Source organism: Hyaena hyaena, unplaced genomic scaffold, assembly GCF_003009895.1.
Source record: "Hyaena hyaena isolate Hyena2069 unplaced genomic scaffold, ASM300989v1 scaffold_304, whole genome shotgun sequence".
Classification (NCBI taxonomy): domain Eukaryota; kingdom Metazoa; phylum Chordata; class Mammalia; order Carnivora; family Hyaenidae; genus Hyaena; species Hyaena hyaena.
In genome coordinates this window covers 1,449,622-1,465,765 of record NW_024080937.1, presented here as the reverse complement: position 1 = coordinate 1,465,765, position 16,144 = coordinate 1,449,622, and the positions used below count along the sequence as shown (strand labels likewise).

General features: G+C 34.4%; 1 protein-coding gene across 2 annotated transcripts in view; it reads right to left on the bottom strand.

Moving 5' to 3' along the window:
- The window catches only part of INPP4B (inositol polyphosphate-4-phosphatase type II B), a 367,571-nt gene that overhangs the window by 193,634 nt on the left and 157,793 nt on the right, over window positions 1-16,144 (bottom strand). For both annotated transcript variants that reach the window (XM_039248219.1, XM_039248218.1), the window contains exon 8: window positions 4,598-4,745. In XM_039248219.1, coding sequence (XP_039104150.1) covers window positions 4,598-4,745 — 148 coding nt within the window. The remainder of the gene's footprint in view (window positions 1-4,597; window positions 4,746-16,144) is intronic.

The following is a 16,144-nucleotide window of genomic DNA, read 5'->3' as shown; positions in this document are numbered from 1 at the left end:
TTTTCAAGAAAGCTTTGTGAGTGGCTTTTTTTGAGCTGCTGCATATTTATGTCATTTCTATTGCCTTCATTCATAAAATATTTATAACCCAGCCCTATATAATAACATGAGGCCATAGTCTTTTCTGTTCAAAAATCAGTACATGTTATCCTATGGGCTTCTGCAGAGAAGTGTTAAGGTTAGCCTGATTTCAGCATGGAAACGAAAAAAGATCACCAAAGCTGCCTAAGTTTTTACTGTTTTCTTTCAAGCTTTTGCATGAGTTCATCCCTAAGAACACTCCAAATTATTTGGTAGTGCCCAGTCCTGTGCCCTGGATATCTAACATCTTCTCTCCCATCATTCTGAACTTTTTTCACCCTCATTCAGCATTTGAGGAGAGCTTATCATGTTTGTCTTCCACATTACTGATACGATTCTTCGGTGTCAAATCTGTTTTCTGCTGGCTGTGTGGATTTCATTTGGTTGCTGCTTTTAAAATTTCATTATTACCTCCATTATCTGTTTCGTTATAGCATTTTCCCTAAAGGCTTATAATTCTTTTCTTATGGATTACTGATTCTGTTTCCTAATAACAATACCTTCTTATATATACACTACTGAGATGGCTAGTCAGTTTTCTTACATTTTTCCTATTTCCCTTTGGAGCCTTCAGCATGATTTTTTCCCTTTTATCCCTTTTACTCTTTATAAAATGTTAAAGATTCATTATTAAATTTTTAATAACTAATTATAAGAGATTTACACAGAAAAATTGGTGGAGTAAACAGAAGGTATATGGAACAGGTTGGTCTTTACAGTGCCTAGCCAATTTTCATATCTACCAGGTATTTATGTAATTTAGTTTTATAAGATTGAAATGGGATTTTCTTCTCTGAAAAATTCCCAGTGGATACTGACGACAGTTCCTAGTTTTGTTCCTAGCAATGGAACTTCATATTCGGAGGCAGTGTTCCTTTGTCTCCACAAAAACTACCCCCTAGGACCATCTATGTGTTTGTGGGGTTTTTTTTTTTTTCTGTAAAATGCACAGAAAAAAGAGATAGAGAAGAGAACAGGTAAGTGGACAACACTTTGGTGTCTTAAAAAGTAATAAAACTAATTATAAACGTTATGCATACTAAAATTCAATGGTTTAATGGCTACTTTCCCTTATTCCTTACTCATTATTTCCCCCTGGGATGTATTGTCAGTGAATGGATAGACGGAGAGATATTAACAGGAGTGAAGAAAAGATAAGGGTTAAAGATAGCACTGTGAAAGATTCAAAAGTAGAAGACATGCAGAAGGTCAGCTGCTCAGCCTTTAAGTGGTCTCTAAACTGATGACAAAAGACAGACTGGAGCACTAGTAGGGTTTTTTTTGTTTTGTTTTGTTTTTGTTTTTGTTTTTCATTTTCTTTCTTACTATGTTGCAGTATTTTTATTTCTTTTTTTTTGAATTTATTTTTAATGTTTTATTTATTTCTGAGAGAGAGACAGAGAGACAGCGTGAGCAGAGGAGGGGCAGAGAGAGAGGGAGAAACCGAATCTGAAGCAGGCTCCAGGCTCTGAGCTAGCTATCAGCACACAGCCCGACTTGGGGCTCGAACCCACGAATCATGAGATTATGACCTGTGTTGAAGTCGGACGCTTAACCAACTGAGCCACCAAGCCTCCCCTGTTGCAGTATTTTTAGATGAAACAATATTAGTGATCCATCAACTAAGATTTTCAACCCCAAAACATCAGCCTAATAATTAATCACCATATTATAAACAGTATATTGTACAATAATAATGTATTAATTACTTTTTTAACTTTAATATTGTGGTTTTATGTTAATTGATTTCCCATGTTTTGTGAAAGGTCATATTTTCTATTTTTTGGTGCCTCTATAGATTTTATTTTAAATTTTAATTCCAGTGTGGTTAACATACAGTGTTCTATTAATTTTAGGTGTGCTATATAGCAGTTCAACAATTCCATACATTACTCAGTGCTCATCACACAAGTGTATTCTTAATCACCTCACCGATTTTACCCATCCCCATCCCCTCCTCTCTGGTAACCATCTGTTTGTTCTCTATACTTAAGAGCTGGTTTTGCAGTTTGTCTCTTTGTTTTCTTTATTCATTTGATTTGTTTCTTAAACTCCACATATGACTGAAATCATATGGTACTTGTCTTTTTCTGACTAGTTTATTTTGCTTTGCATTATTTTCTCTAGTGCCACCCATGTTGTGGCACATTGAAAGGTTTTATTCTTGTTTATGGCTGAATATTATTCATTATTCATCATATATATAGAAGAGAATATACATACATAAATACATACATACACATACATACATATACATACATACATGTATGTATGTATCTATACACACACACACACACACACACACACACACACCACATTTTTATCCATTCACCTACTGATGGACATTTAGGTTGCTTCCATAATTTGGCTATTGTAAATAACTCTGCAATAAACATAGGCATGCATGTATTTCTTTGAATTAGTGTTTTTGTATTCTTTCGATAAATACCCAGTAATATAGGACCACTGGATTTTGGGGACCTCAGAAGAAGAAGAGGAATAAAAGGAGGTAGAAAAATTATTTGAAGAAATGATAGCTGAAAATTTTCTGAATTTGAGGAAGGAAATAAAACCCAGATCCAGGAGGCACAGAATCAACAAAATCAACCCAAGGAGGTCATCACCAAGACACATAATAATTAAAATGGCAAAAAGCAGTGATAAAAAAAGAATTTTAAAAGTATCCAGAGAAAAGGAAACAGTTACATACAAAGGAAATTCCATCAGGCTATCAGCAGATTTTTTAACAGAAACCTTACAGGCCAGAAGGAACTGGCTTGGTACAGACATTTTAGTGGGAATTTAGGACTGGCTAACTTAGATGGGGCTTTCAGGGGTCATTTTTAAGGGAAAGGCCAACTCTACCTTTTTAAATCTGCCACCTCTGGCAACCCCTCTTCTGTGGTTCTCAGCTGAAATAAATGTGCTATGACCTCTAACTCATGCTTGTCTATGGAGTCTTTCCTTGCTCTATAATCCCAGTGAAGACCAGTTATTCTCTACAAAACTTCCATATGGAATGTGATCTTTACATGACACTAGTAGGAATAATTCTTAGTGGTCATAATCTAGAATACAACAATGCTGAGGATGAATATTCTTTTATTCATGTATCCAAACTATAAACTTGCTTATCCTTCCTAGGAACTTGGGGTTTTTTTCATTACATACTCTTAGTACTAGCTATACAAAAGGATAATATTGAATAATTTGGCTTACATTAATTAACTCATTCTTGCAGCTGGCTCTTATAAGTAGTCTGCTTAGGTACCTGAACAAGTTACAGCTTCTCTTGCCCCAAGTCAATACCTGTTGTTGGATTTTTGTGGTCTGATTATCTTCACTCTGCTACTATCAAATATATATATCTTCTTGTCCCTTTTTCAATATTTATTTCCCTAAATCCATGGTTGTTTGCTTACAACCAAATTTTCTGTCTGATTTTCTCTAAAATCTTGGCTCTGTATTTTTTCTTTTACTTACTCCTCACATATAAATATAGTGTTTGTGTGGTCATTCCTAATCTAAAATATACTGTCAATATTGCCAGATTTGACCTTCTTTGTCCACTGTTTGCTCATTGTTTTACATCAATATGACATCCTTGGCGATTGCAGAATCTACCAAAAGGGTATCTACTATTAAGTTACTTGATGTAATAATGTGAACATAGGCCAGAAATCCAAATTTTAGACATTTCACACTTTGCTATGATTTCAACAATTACAAATGTTACAAAAGTATTTGCTAATTTTCTGAAATTTAGGCCCTTAGCAGTGGTTAGTATAATGGAGTATTCAGCATTTTTGAAGTCACTAGAGGTTTATAAGGCAGAAAAACAAATTGTTTGATCTGTCATGGCTCAGAGATATTCTTATTAACAATCAGTTCCCAGATCTTTCTGTTTTATTATGGCAATAGATTTAATTTTGCTATAAAACACTCTCCATCAATATAGCATGCTTTATGAATCATCTAAAAGAATTTTTAGACCAACAAATATCTGAAAACCTTGTTACAGATAAGTAGTCCAAAGAGCCAAGTAGGAATTTCTTACAGAAATTGTAATCATAAACAGATGAGGTAAAGACAAAAGAATTATTAGCAAGGTCAAAGCGCAGGTTACTTACAATAGAAATATAATAGAAACCATAAATAAGAGTCATGTATGTAAGTTTAAATTTACTAGTAGTCATATTTTAAAAGTTAAAAAAGCAAGTGAAATTAATATTTTATTTAACTTCCATATACCCCAAATTTTAATATTTCACTACAAAATCAGCCTTTTGTTTGTTTGTTTATATGATAAGAATTCAAAACCTGGTGTGTATTTTACATGTAAAGAACATCTTTAATTGGACTAGTAGCATTGCAAATGATTAACAGCCATACAGGGCTAATGGCTACCAATACTGGGCAGTGAAAGTCTAGGTTTTTGTGTTATAATCATACTTTGAGAAAAAATATTTTATAAGAAAAATAATGTGAGAGACAACCATAAAGTATTTTCTCTTACCTACACAAGTCTTCTTTTATGTGAAGAGAAATCAATTCCTTAGGAATATGAAAAGAAAGTATACTCTCTGACATCTGCTCCCGGATTCGCATCCACTTATTGTCAGATGTCGGAAATCTATATAATTTACACACTGGGTTCTTTAACACTGGGAGGGAAGAAAAAATAAAGGTTAATAGTTAAATTATAAATACATGCACATTAGATAAAGATCAATTAACAAAATTATTAATCAGTGTACTGTTACAATGATTTATTTGATCAAAATTTGTTTGTATCATAATTCATTAGTGCATTTGAATTTCTAAGAATTTTGTTCTTCTATCATCTTCAGTAGCTTCTGAGATATAAAGACTTTTTTTTAATTTTTAAAATTTATTTCTAGGAGAGAGAGAGAGAGAGAGAGACAGAGTGAGCAGGGGAGGGTCAGAGAGGGAGACACAGACTCTGAAATAGGCTCCAGGCTCTGAGCTGGCAGTCAGCACAGAGCCCGACGCAGGGCTCGAACCCACGAACCGTGAGATCATGACCTAAGCGAAAGTCAGACGCTTAACCGACTAAGCCACCCAGGAGCCCCATGAGATATAAAGTCTTTATTAAATTCAAAAATAATACATCAAATTCAAATTCATAAATGGGGCTATTGTGGTTCTCTAATTTATTACCTATTAATTTCTTTCACTTTCAAAGATTTTCTTAAAGCATGTGTATTTATCAATATACATAAAATATATGTACTTACATATAATATACATGAACAATATATTTCTGAATTTTTTTTTGGATCATTGTTATTCCACTTTACTCACTTATATAGCAGGTGACAACTGACATGTTATTTCATATTATTCAAATGGCCATACTAATAAAAATGGTTTATTTCTTAAATGCCAGAAAGGTTCCTTGGCTTATGATCTAGTGTAATTCAAATATTATATATACTTTAGTGACAGTGAGTCAATAACATATTTTCCTAATACTAGATATTACCAGAAACAAGAAAAGGAGGCTGTGAAAAAACTATATTTGTGGATGGGAAGTAATTAGGGAAGAAATAACAAGATTATGCCATCCAGAATTTTAAAAGATTTAGGGAAAAAATGGAGGGCCAGAGATTAAGATACTTTCTTCATGAGGGCAACATTTCTACCACATTCCCAAGCCATTTATTTCAGGTCAGAAATTTATTTCCATTGCTATTTAGCAATGAATGTCTTTGTTATACTTATACACCAAGGCTTAATGGGCAATATAATATCACGTCAACCATCAGTCAAATATTTATGGTTATTTGGCTCCAGTTTACTAATAAAGTCGATTAAAAACAAAATTTGATATTGAAATGGAGTATAGGTTATTTGGGCCAGGACTACTCAAAGTATAGGATAAAATTCCTTTCAAAAGTTTAGGGTTCTCTAAGACTATATCTCATTCACTACCTGGGTAAATATATAATAGCTTTCTGAACATTAAAATGAGGATCTATTCATCCATTGTTCTGCAATCATCCATTCTCAGAGGTATAGTCTATACATTGTCCTCATCAGAATTGATGATACATCAAAAATCCTGATTTCAAACACCCCATTCTTCAACAACTAGATTCAAAGCTTCCAGGATACCTACCTACCCCCTACTAACACTTAGCCAAAGTGTTCACTTTTCAAAAGCACCAACAGAAGCCAGAATATAGGAGAATATTTCCAGTATGTTGAGAGAAAATATTTAAAATCTAGAGCTGTATGCCCAGTTAAAAAATTAAAATAAAATCTAGAGTTATAGGTCCAAAGACATTATATTTTTAACATAAACATTATCTATAAGTCTTATCAATTAGATTATGTCACAGATCCATGTATAAAATTATTGTATTTATTTTCTTTTTTATTGAGGTATAATTGACAAATAACATTATATTAGTTTCAGGTGTACAATGTAATCATTCAATATTTGTATACTGTACTGCAGAATGATCACCACAGTAAGTCTAGTTAATATCTATCACCATCATAGTTATAAATGTTTTATCTTGTGATGAGAACTTTTAAGGTATATTCTTTTAATAACTTTCAGCTACAGTATTATTAACTATAGTCACCATGTTGTATATTATATCCCTAAGACTTACTATTTTATAACTGGAAATGTGTACCTTTTGACTCCTTTTACCCATTCACCCACAGCCACCCCCTACCTCTGTCAACAACTAATCTGTTCTCTGTATCCATTAGCTTGTTGTTTTTCCTTAGATTATACATATAAGAGAGGTCATATGATATTTATCTTTCTCTGTCTGACTTATCTCACTTAGTGTAATTCCCTCAAGGTCCATTCATATTGTCACAAATGACAAGATTTCATCCTTTTTTATGGCTGAGTAATATTCCATTATATATAGCTATCTATTGATGGATCAATTAATCAATTGATAAATCAATATCACATTTTCTTTATCCATTCATCTGCTAGTGGGCACTTAAATTATTGCCATGTCTTGGCTATTATAAATAATGCCGCTATGAACACGTTGGTGCAGATACCTTTTCAGTTAGTGTTTTCATTTCCTTTGGATATATTCCCAGAAGCAGAATGGCTGGATAATATGGTAATTCTATTTTTAATTTCTTTAGGAAAATCGATATTGCTTTCCATTGCACCTACACCAATTTACATTCCTACTAACAGAGAACAAGTGTTCCCTTTTCTCTATACATCCTTTCCAACACTTATTTCTTATTAGTTTTTTTATAATAGCCATTCCAATAGGTATGAGGTTAATAGTTCATTATGATGTTTATTTACATTTCCCTGATGATAGTGATATTGAACATCTTTCCATGTACTTGTTAGCCATTTTTATGTCTTCTTTGGGAAAATGTTTAGTCATATTCTCTGTCCATGTTTTAATCAGACTTTTTTCTATTGAATTTTATGGTTTCTTTATATATTTTGGATATTAGGCCTCATCAGAAATATTTTTGTCATCTGAAATATATGTGAGCCAATAAAAGAAACTATAATATTTCATTTTCTTTTTCTTTTTTTTTCAAGTTTTTATTTAAGTTCTAGTTAGTTAAGATATACAGTAAAATTTGTTTCAGGTGTAGAATTTAGTTATTCATCACATACAACTCCCAGTGCTCATCACAAGTGGCCTCCTTAATATCCATCACCCATTTAGTCCATCTCCCACCCATCTCCCTGCATCAATCTTTTGTTCTCTATAGTTAAGAGTCTCTTTTGGTTTGCTTCCCTCTCTTTTTTTCCCCTGCTCCTATGTCCATCATTAATTTTTAAAGTGACAACGTTTCAAAGATGTAAGAATTTTACTACAACCTCAATTCCATCTCTAGAATTTGAAAAGAAGAAAAAGCATGCATTGAATTCAACATAGTGTCAATCAGGTTAAACCATTAATGGGATCTCATGAATCCTAATATAGCTAACATGATCAGAAATATATATGCATTCTTTTATAATAAGACAAAAACCCAGTCTCTGAAATGTTCAAAATTTTCCTTAGTAATCTAATATTCATTACTTGGTTTATGTATACTCAGTTTATGTGATTCTTTTAAGTCGTTTTTTTCAAGATTATACAGAATTTTTGTATTTCCCACACTATGGTTAAGAACCCTTCATTTTTCTTGTCTTTTATAAACAATAAAGAATAGTTAATTTTAGAGAATTTGAACTAAGCTGAAAAATGTAATATTCTTCATTTCCTCAGTTATCCCAAAAGGATCCTTTCCACTTTGATTTTATTGTTTTTATTTTAATGGTCTTCAGTGTGTTTAAATATCAACCTTCACTGAAATAGCTTAAGCAGAAATCAAGGGTAGTTTATTAATGACTTCCAGAGCTCTTCTCTGATCACCTGGTACATATCAAACAAGGACTTTGTGGGAATGCTGTTGTTTTTAAGGTAAACACTTGGGACAAATTTAAAACAAAAATTCAGGCAACTTGATCAACCAAAAGAAAATCTCACTTATATCTCTCATCTAACTTTCATGTAACAGGTTCTGATCTTTTGAAATTCATAGGCCTCCAAACATTAATACTAAATCAGTATCTCAATGTAGCTATAGTGGGATCCACCTTACAACCCAATTTCATTTAGCAGCATTACTTATTAAACACCTACTATGTATAAAGCAAGAACATGTACTTGGTATCTTAAAATAACATAAAATGTAGTGTGACTTTAAAAATGAAAAAAATTTGGCCTTTTGTACTGCTATGCAAATTTATTGTACTGGTTAAAAGAAAAACCAGATAAGATGTTCTTCTTTTTTTTTTTTTTTTAATTTATTTTTGAGAGACAGAGTATAAGGAGGAGGGACAGGAAGGCAGAGACAGATAGGGAGACACAGAATCTGAAGCAAGCTCCAGGCTCTGAGCTGTCAGCACACAGCCTGACGCGGTGCTCGAACCCATGAACTAGGAGATCATGACCTGAGCCAAAGTCAGGGGCTTAATCGACTGAGCCACCCAGATGCCCCAAGATGTTCTTAACTCAAAATTCTTACTGTATGGATAATGGGGAGATTTTGTCATCTTCATATAAAAGAAAGGTATATAGTATTCATGCACCAAATACTGAACAATGGATCATAAATGATGAATATTTGTGTCACTTTGTTTTAATGTTTCTTCCTGATAGAAGACACATAATTCCAACAATTCTGCACACTCATTCCAGCTGTGTGAATGAGTCCATTACTTTCAGCTCTGGCTCATCACTGATTTCAAGTTTTTCTTTATACAGGAGATGCATTTCTGACCATAATAAGAACACTAACTATCCAACATTTATTATAAATTCTTTAAAGAGACCCTGTGTGTATGCTCTTTATTTTTTTTCACTACTTTTGCAAAAACAATTGCTAAAATTATCATGTTACAGATTCTGCCAAGAGAAAAGTAGTAGAGATATTTTGGACTACATCATGGTCTTGGGATGACCCAAGAGTAAAGTTCTAAGTTGGTACAAATATTGATACATTTCGCTGAAGTCCACTCCCTATGGTGAGCACAGGAACAGAAAGCAAATGGCAGATCCCTCACACACAACAAATTGCAGCACAACTCAAATTTCTTTTTTAAAAAATGCTATGTTGTCAGGTTGGTTTCCATATAACACCTAGTGCTCATCCTCACATCCCTTCCTCCATGCCCATCTCCCCTCTTCCCCTCCCTTCCCACCCCCATCAGCCCTCAGTTTGTTCTCGGCATTCAAGATTCTCTCATGGTTTGCTTCCCTCCCTCTCCCCCACTATTTCTCACCTTCTTCTCCCCCACAGTCCTCCGTTAAGTTCCTCCTAACCCTCCTATACATGCAAACATATGGTATCTGTCCTTGTCTGCCTGACTTATTTCACTCAGCATAACACTCTCAAGGTCCATCCATCTTGCTACACATGGCCAGATTTCATTCTTTCTCATTGCCATGTAGTATTCCATTGTATAGATGAACCACATCTTCTTGATCCATTCGTCCGTTGATGGACACTTAGGCTCTTTCCATGTTTTGGCTACTGTCGAGAGTGCTGCTATGAACATTGGGGTACATGTGCTCCTATGCATCAGCACTCCTGTATCCCTTGGGTAAATTCCTAGCAGTGCTATTGCTGGGTCACAGGGGAGTTCTATTGTTAATTTTTTGACAACTCAAATTTCTATATTGTGTCTCTCAGACACTGTAGCAGGGCTTAACAAGGTATCATGCTAAGAAATTGTGAAAGCCAATCTGTCCCAATTCTGATCTATCAAAGTAAAGATGCCAAGAAAATGTTCAACCCAGCCAACACATAGATGGTTGTTCAAGTGAACTGGGGCAGAAAAGATAAACCAGAAAGATACTATAGGGATTTTTTTTTCTGTGTCTGTGTTAGGGATGTCATTTTGCAAATTTAGATTCAGGGACAAGGGAGTCATCAAAAGTCAAACACTCATTTTCTCCAGTTGTCTTTAATATATTTCTCAAGTGGAAGCTCATCTACGATTATCCTCATGAACTTTGTTGCATTCAGGAGGTGGTAGGAGTCACATATTTAAATGGAATCTGACTCTATTGGCCTTAAGCCTTAAAAAATCATTATTTTAATGTCCTGCAGATTCTTGTAGAGAATTCATTCTGTAGCTTTTAACTATGCAGTTGTTTAATAGTTTAATTATTCAACTGAATGTACATGCATTGCCTGTTCTCCAAATGCTACATTATACTTACTAAAGATAAGTCTGGGTAATGCAATTAGACACTGGCATTCCCTCATTTGTACTTGGAAATATCTTTGATTTATATACATCTGAAATGTAGGTTGGCTCTTTTTAAGACTGGATGAGAACTGAAAAACCTAAATAGAAATCGCTAAAACACCATCCTGAGCATGGTTATAGAAAAGAGATGCTAATGAAACCTGACAGGAACACAGAAAACACAGCAAAGAGACATCTCTACAAATAATAAAGAAAAAATAAATTGTTTAAAAAACGAACCCCTAAAAATGTTTCATTAATTTTCTGTAGATTTGTTATAAAATCTAAATTATATTATTGTTTGTGTTGTTTTTAAAGGAGAAACATAAAGAATAGAATAGAAAATAGCATATTTTCTTTGTTGAACAAATTGCTGTTTCTGTGGTCTAGTCAAACCCATAAGTTCCTGGCCCTACATCTTCAATCTAAGGCCAAGAATAAGAAAACCTATTCTAGATGTCAGAATAGGACATAAAGATAATATTTGTGGCCTTTTAGTCTCTAGTTGGTGATAAATTGGTGAGTTTAGTGTATAGAATTTGGATTTTAGGTGATCAGAAAATGATTTGCTTCATTCTTTCTAGTTTGAATGATTTGCTCTGTTCATTCTAGTTGAGTCATTAAAGCAAAAGATACAACTAGGAAAGGCAGAAGGTGGCTCATATTTCATTCTGAGCAAACTGAAAGGACCTATACTTCTTTGAACTCAAGCTGTTTCTGACCAATTTCCTTCTATTGAAGGAAACTCAGCTGAGCTAGCACCTCCTCTGGGAAGCCTTCCTTGGCTTCCACCTCAACTCTCCCTACAGGTTCCTCTCCTTTTTACTTTGCATCCCCATCTCTGTCATGGTTCTTAACAGTTGTGCTATGATTATCTACTTATTGTTCCATGTCACCCATTAGAGTGTGAACTATGTGAAGGCCAGGATGTTGTTTTGTTCTTGTTCACATTTATCTCCTGCACCTAGTAAAGTGCCCAGTAAATATAAACATCCCATAGAAATAAACTTCAACCTTTCAGCTCAGATGCTTTCCATCACTACTTTCCCCAGAAGAACAGTTAGAGCACCAACAACTATGTGAATCAATAGGGGGGAAATGCAAGAGTGAAGAATACAATTGAAAACCTCACTTCAAGGGAGCACAAGCATCAGAATGAAGGATGAAAAGAAAAAAAAACAGGATTAAGAGAAAGGTATCTTCACATTTGTCCACAAAGTGTTAGCTTTACTCTATCATCTTCTTGCCTTTATTTTTCTTCTAGTTTACCTAAGGTGGGCACTGGAGGAAGTAATAGACAACAGGAAGACAGCTCAAGCATTTAAGGTGTCTAAGAGATGATTCCATTGATTATTAGATAATGAAATTCATTCTTCCATTGAAGCGACTTAACATCCTAAATATATTAGTACACAGTAATGAAAATATATGGAAATTTCAAAAGAGCAAAGTTAATGGACTCTATCACATTTGTTAACACAACAGAGGGCAATGAAATCTGGTGAGTAAGTATAAAAGATCAAGGGCCAATACTAGAAGTCAAAATTCCCCAAATTTTACATATCAGACAATTAATACAAGGGGAAAAATCTATTTAAACTAGTGTGGGGAAAATACAACAGAGATATCTTTGCTTATATAAAATGATATCATCTAAAATCTGAAAAGGTAGTAGATTTCACAGTTCATGAATACAAAGAAAAATAAAGGGGGAAACAGGGGATTTGCCTTTTGATTGGAATTCATCAGAACTCAAAATGAGTATAGAGGGACATATTTTTGACAATATCTTAATATAATCTGAGTCACACATTGCTTTGGATGAGAGTATTAGTGAGGAGAAAATTACCCCAAAATTTGGCTCATGTGGTATTGTGAGAACCGGATAAAATCTATGGTGTCATATGAGGCAGAAAACATTTTTTTAAAAGTAAACTGTATATCCAACGTGGGTCTCAAACTCATGAACCCAAGATCAAGAGTCACATGCAGTATGGATTGGAGGCAGAAAACATTTTTAAAATGAGAATTTCATAGTAATTTTTAAGGAAAGTGATAAATTATTTTATTTAAAAGCTAAATAATTAAATTTGAACATCTTTCTCATGGAGAGAGTAACAATGTTGTTTTCTGTTACCTGAAGCATAAATTGAAATAATAAGATACACTGGCTATCAGCCATTTGACAAGCATTTATTGAGTTCCTATTGGGTTCTGGCCCTGGAGATACAGAAATAAATAAGCAATGCTCCTTTCTTCTTAAGTAGCAAATGATCTAGCATCTTCTGCAATGTGGTGCATGGCTTAACCCCAATTTGAGAAAGAGAATCAAAGATACAGTGGCCTATTTTGAGAAAAAGAGTGATTCATCTGTGAAGCAAGAAATGCAAACCACCAATACATTCTCTGAATAGGAAGGGGGCTGTATGGATTTCACATGGAGAGTGGTCCCCTCATTTTTGTTTAGACTCCATCTTACACAGTCACGGAAATCACAGCTGTCAGATATCCCGTCCATGAATATGAAGGACAGTATACACATTAATCTACAGCATGAAAGTGGTCTTTGAAGAATATGAGGGATAATTTCATGACTCAAGAAGTATGGAATTCAACCAAGGAAGATGCTGTATCAGATCTAATGCTTGCTGACAGGGGAAAACTCACTCATAATGTGAAGAAAATAGGAAAGCTTATAACAGGGCCCATTAGTTCCTCAGGTTTGGCATAGTAACAGAAGGGTCTAGGAGCTGAAGTGCTTGGTAGCATTATACTTTTACGAGGAGAATTGGGAGAATTGAGAATCTAGGGAGAATTATCTTTCTGACAGAATTTTAAAAAGGTATTATTTTTGCTCAGGTTTATGAAATATAAATAGCTTCTAAGAAAGACAACTGTGACAATGACAAAAAACTAGTATCTGCCTCCATATGAAACTGATTAAAATAAATGTATGTATGAAATATTTCTAAAAGTAGGAAAACAGTAAATGCTGAATTATGCTACATCAGTTTCAAACATGTGAGAGCCAAACAACGAAGGCAAAGACTGTCCAGGTTAACGTGATCATTTTAAAAGCACTGATGTGCAAAGAGGCTGGCCTCTTTATTCTTTATTCTTTATTCTTTATTCTTTATTCAGGTCACAGTGCTGGTGGGCAAATCTAGGCTTTGATACCAGTTTTTCTGACAGCCTGTCCAGAGCTCTTATATTAATACCACAAGAGCCTGTTTGTTATTGTTCGGCTGCAGATAAGTCCCTCAGTTGATGTAACTTAGCAGGACGAGTGAGAGACCCAACTGCAGTTCTCTATTCCCTACTCCACCCCCCACCAACCACAAATAGTTTTAAGCTTTTCTTACTACCGTTTTGCTTAAACGAAAAAGCAAGTAACTAAAGAGATAAATCTACTGTTTTAACAAATTTATGTTACAACTTACATAATTAGTCAAACTAAATAAGAACTTCACATTACTAATACTGTGTCTTCTAGTGTGTCTTGTTTCAGAGAATGTAAATGCAGCAGCTTAAGGGAGTGTGTTCTCCCGTTAAGCTAAAGTACTTCTAGAACTTTCTTAAGGAGTTATAAATTCTGCTCCCACCCCATCCTTTCTCTCCTTCTGCCCTCCATTCCCCAGACTCCCAACATATACATTCACCTTGCAAGGCAGCCAGAGCATGAAAAAGGTGAGAACCTAGAGAGAAGAGCTTTTTTTCTTGTTAGTCTTACAATAGATGAGTGACTCTCCTGAATTATAAATTAAACCTCTAGAGATATAAATAGAATAGTGAAGAGCTGCTATGAGATATGACATTCTCTTCCATTCACTCAATAAGTATTTCATAATTCACTGGAGGCTGGAGAATTCCATATAATACATTAATACAAAGACTTGAAAAGAATGTCAGTAGCTCTCTTTGCCTACAGATTAAAAAAGTACCACATGGGAATATAACAGATTAATACCAAAGTTGGTGAGTTTAGATAGAAAAATAAATAGAACAAAAGACGAAGGTACACACAAGCCAAAGTCATACATATTCTATACCTGCATGACGCACTTTTGCATTTTGAGCAGAAACATTTCATATAGAGTATTTAATGGCCTTTAAACATTTTTTAAAAGTCTAGCTTTTAGAACATTTGACTCTCATTTAGTCTTATCTTTCCCTAATGTAAGAAGGCTCAAAGAAAATATTTGTGGTAAATATTGCAGGTTCTGAGTATTCCTCTGGGTTGTGTGGACCAAGGACATTGAGAAATATCATTAGAGGGGCACCCGGGTGGCTCAGTCAGCTAAGTGTCCAACTCTTCATTTCAGCTCAGGTTGTGATCTCACGGTTTGTGAGTTTAAGCCCTGCATCGGGCTCTGTGTTGGCAGCACTGAGCCTACTTGGGATTCTCTCTTTCCCTTTCTCTCTACCCCTCCTCTGCTCAAGCTCTTTCTCTCTCAAAATAATTAAATAAACATTAAAAATTAAAAAAAAAAAAAGAAACATCATCAGAACTAAGCGAAGTTTCCCCACCCAAACTTTCACCTCCATAAAAGAAGAAAGGCCGTAATCAATCATCTTTCACTCCACTAAGTATATTTACATTGTGGAAAGTAGCTGCCTCCATCAGTTCCATGTCAGTTGCCTTTGTCATATAACAATTGATGCATTGGCAATAGTATCCTAGTCATCTGGAAGAGTTAGTATGCTTCTAAGACTCATGCCTTACAGATTTTATGGCACAAGTATGAGGAGGCACAGATTTATTTTTCACTCTGTTCCTTCTGTCTCTTCTTCCTTAGGCAATATATTTTCTTACTTAGAAAGCCATGTTTCTCTTTCTCTTTGAGATGTATATTAAACCAATCAGTATTTGAAAATGGCATTTCTTTCTCTCTGCATAAAACACTATAAGGTTCACATGTGTGAATTATTAAAAAGTTATAATTATAATATAGATGATTGTGGTGATAACCTGACTCATTCAAACTGTATTTAACATGTATTTAATATGTCCCACACTCAATTTTATTTCTCTCAATTGACATTTACTAAATTAAATAGGTTATCTGGATGCATTAAAATAAAGGATTAAAGGTTTGGTCAATTTTCAGGTGGAAAATAAATGTGAGGAGGACCCTTTGAGGATATATTAGATATTTTAAGCAGCCTGAAAACTTATGAAGTACTTTTAACATCCATGGCTGGTCTAGCTGTCCAGGTAGACCCTCCACTGCTCATTACACATCCCTCTCAACATTACATCCTAAGCGAAAGGAACAAAAATGTCAT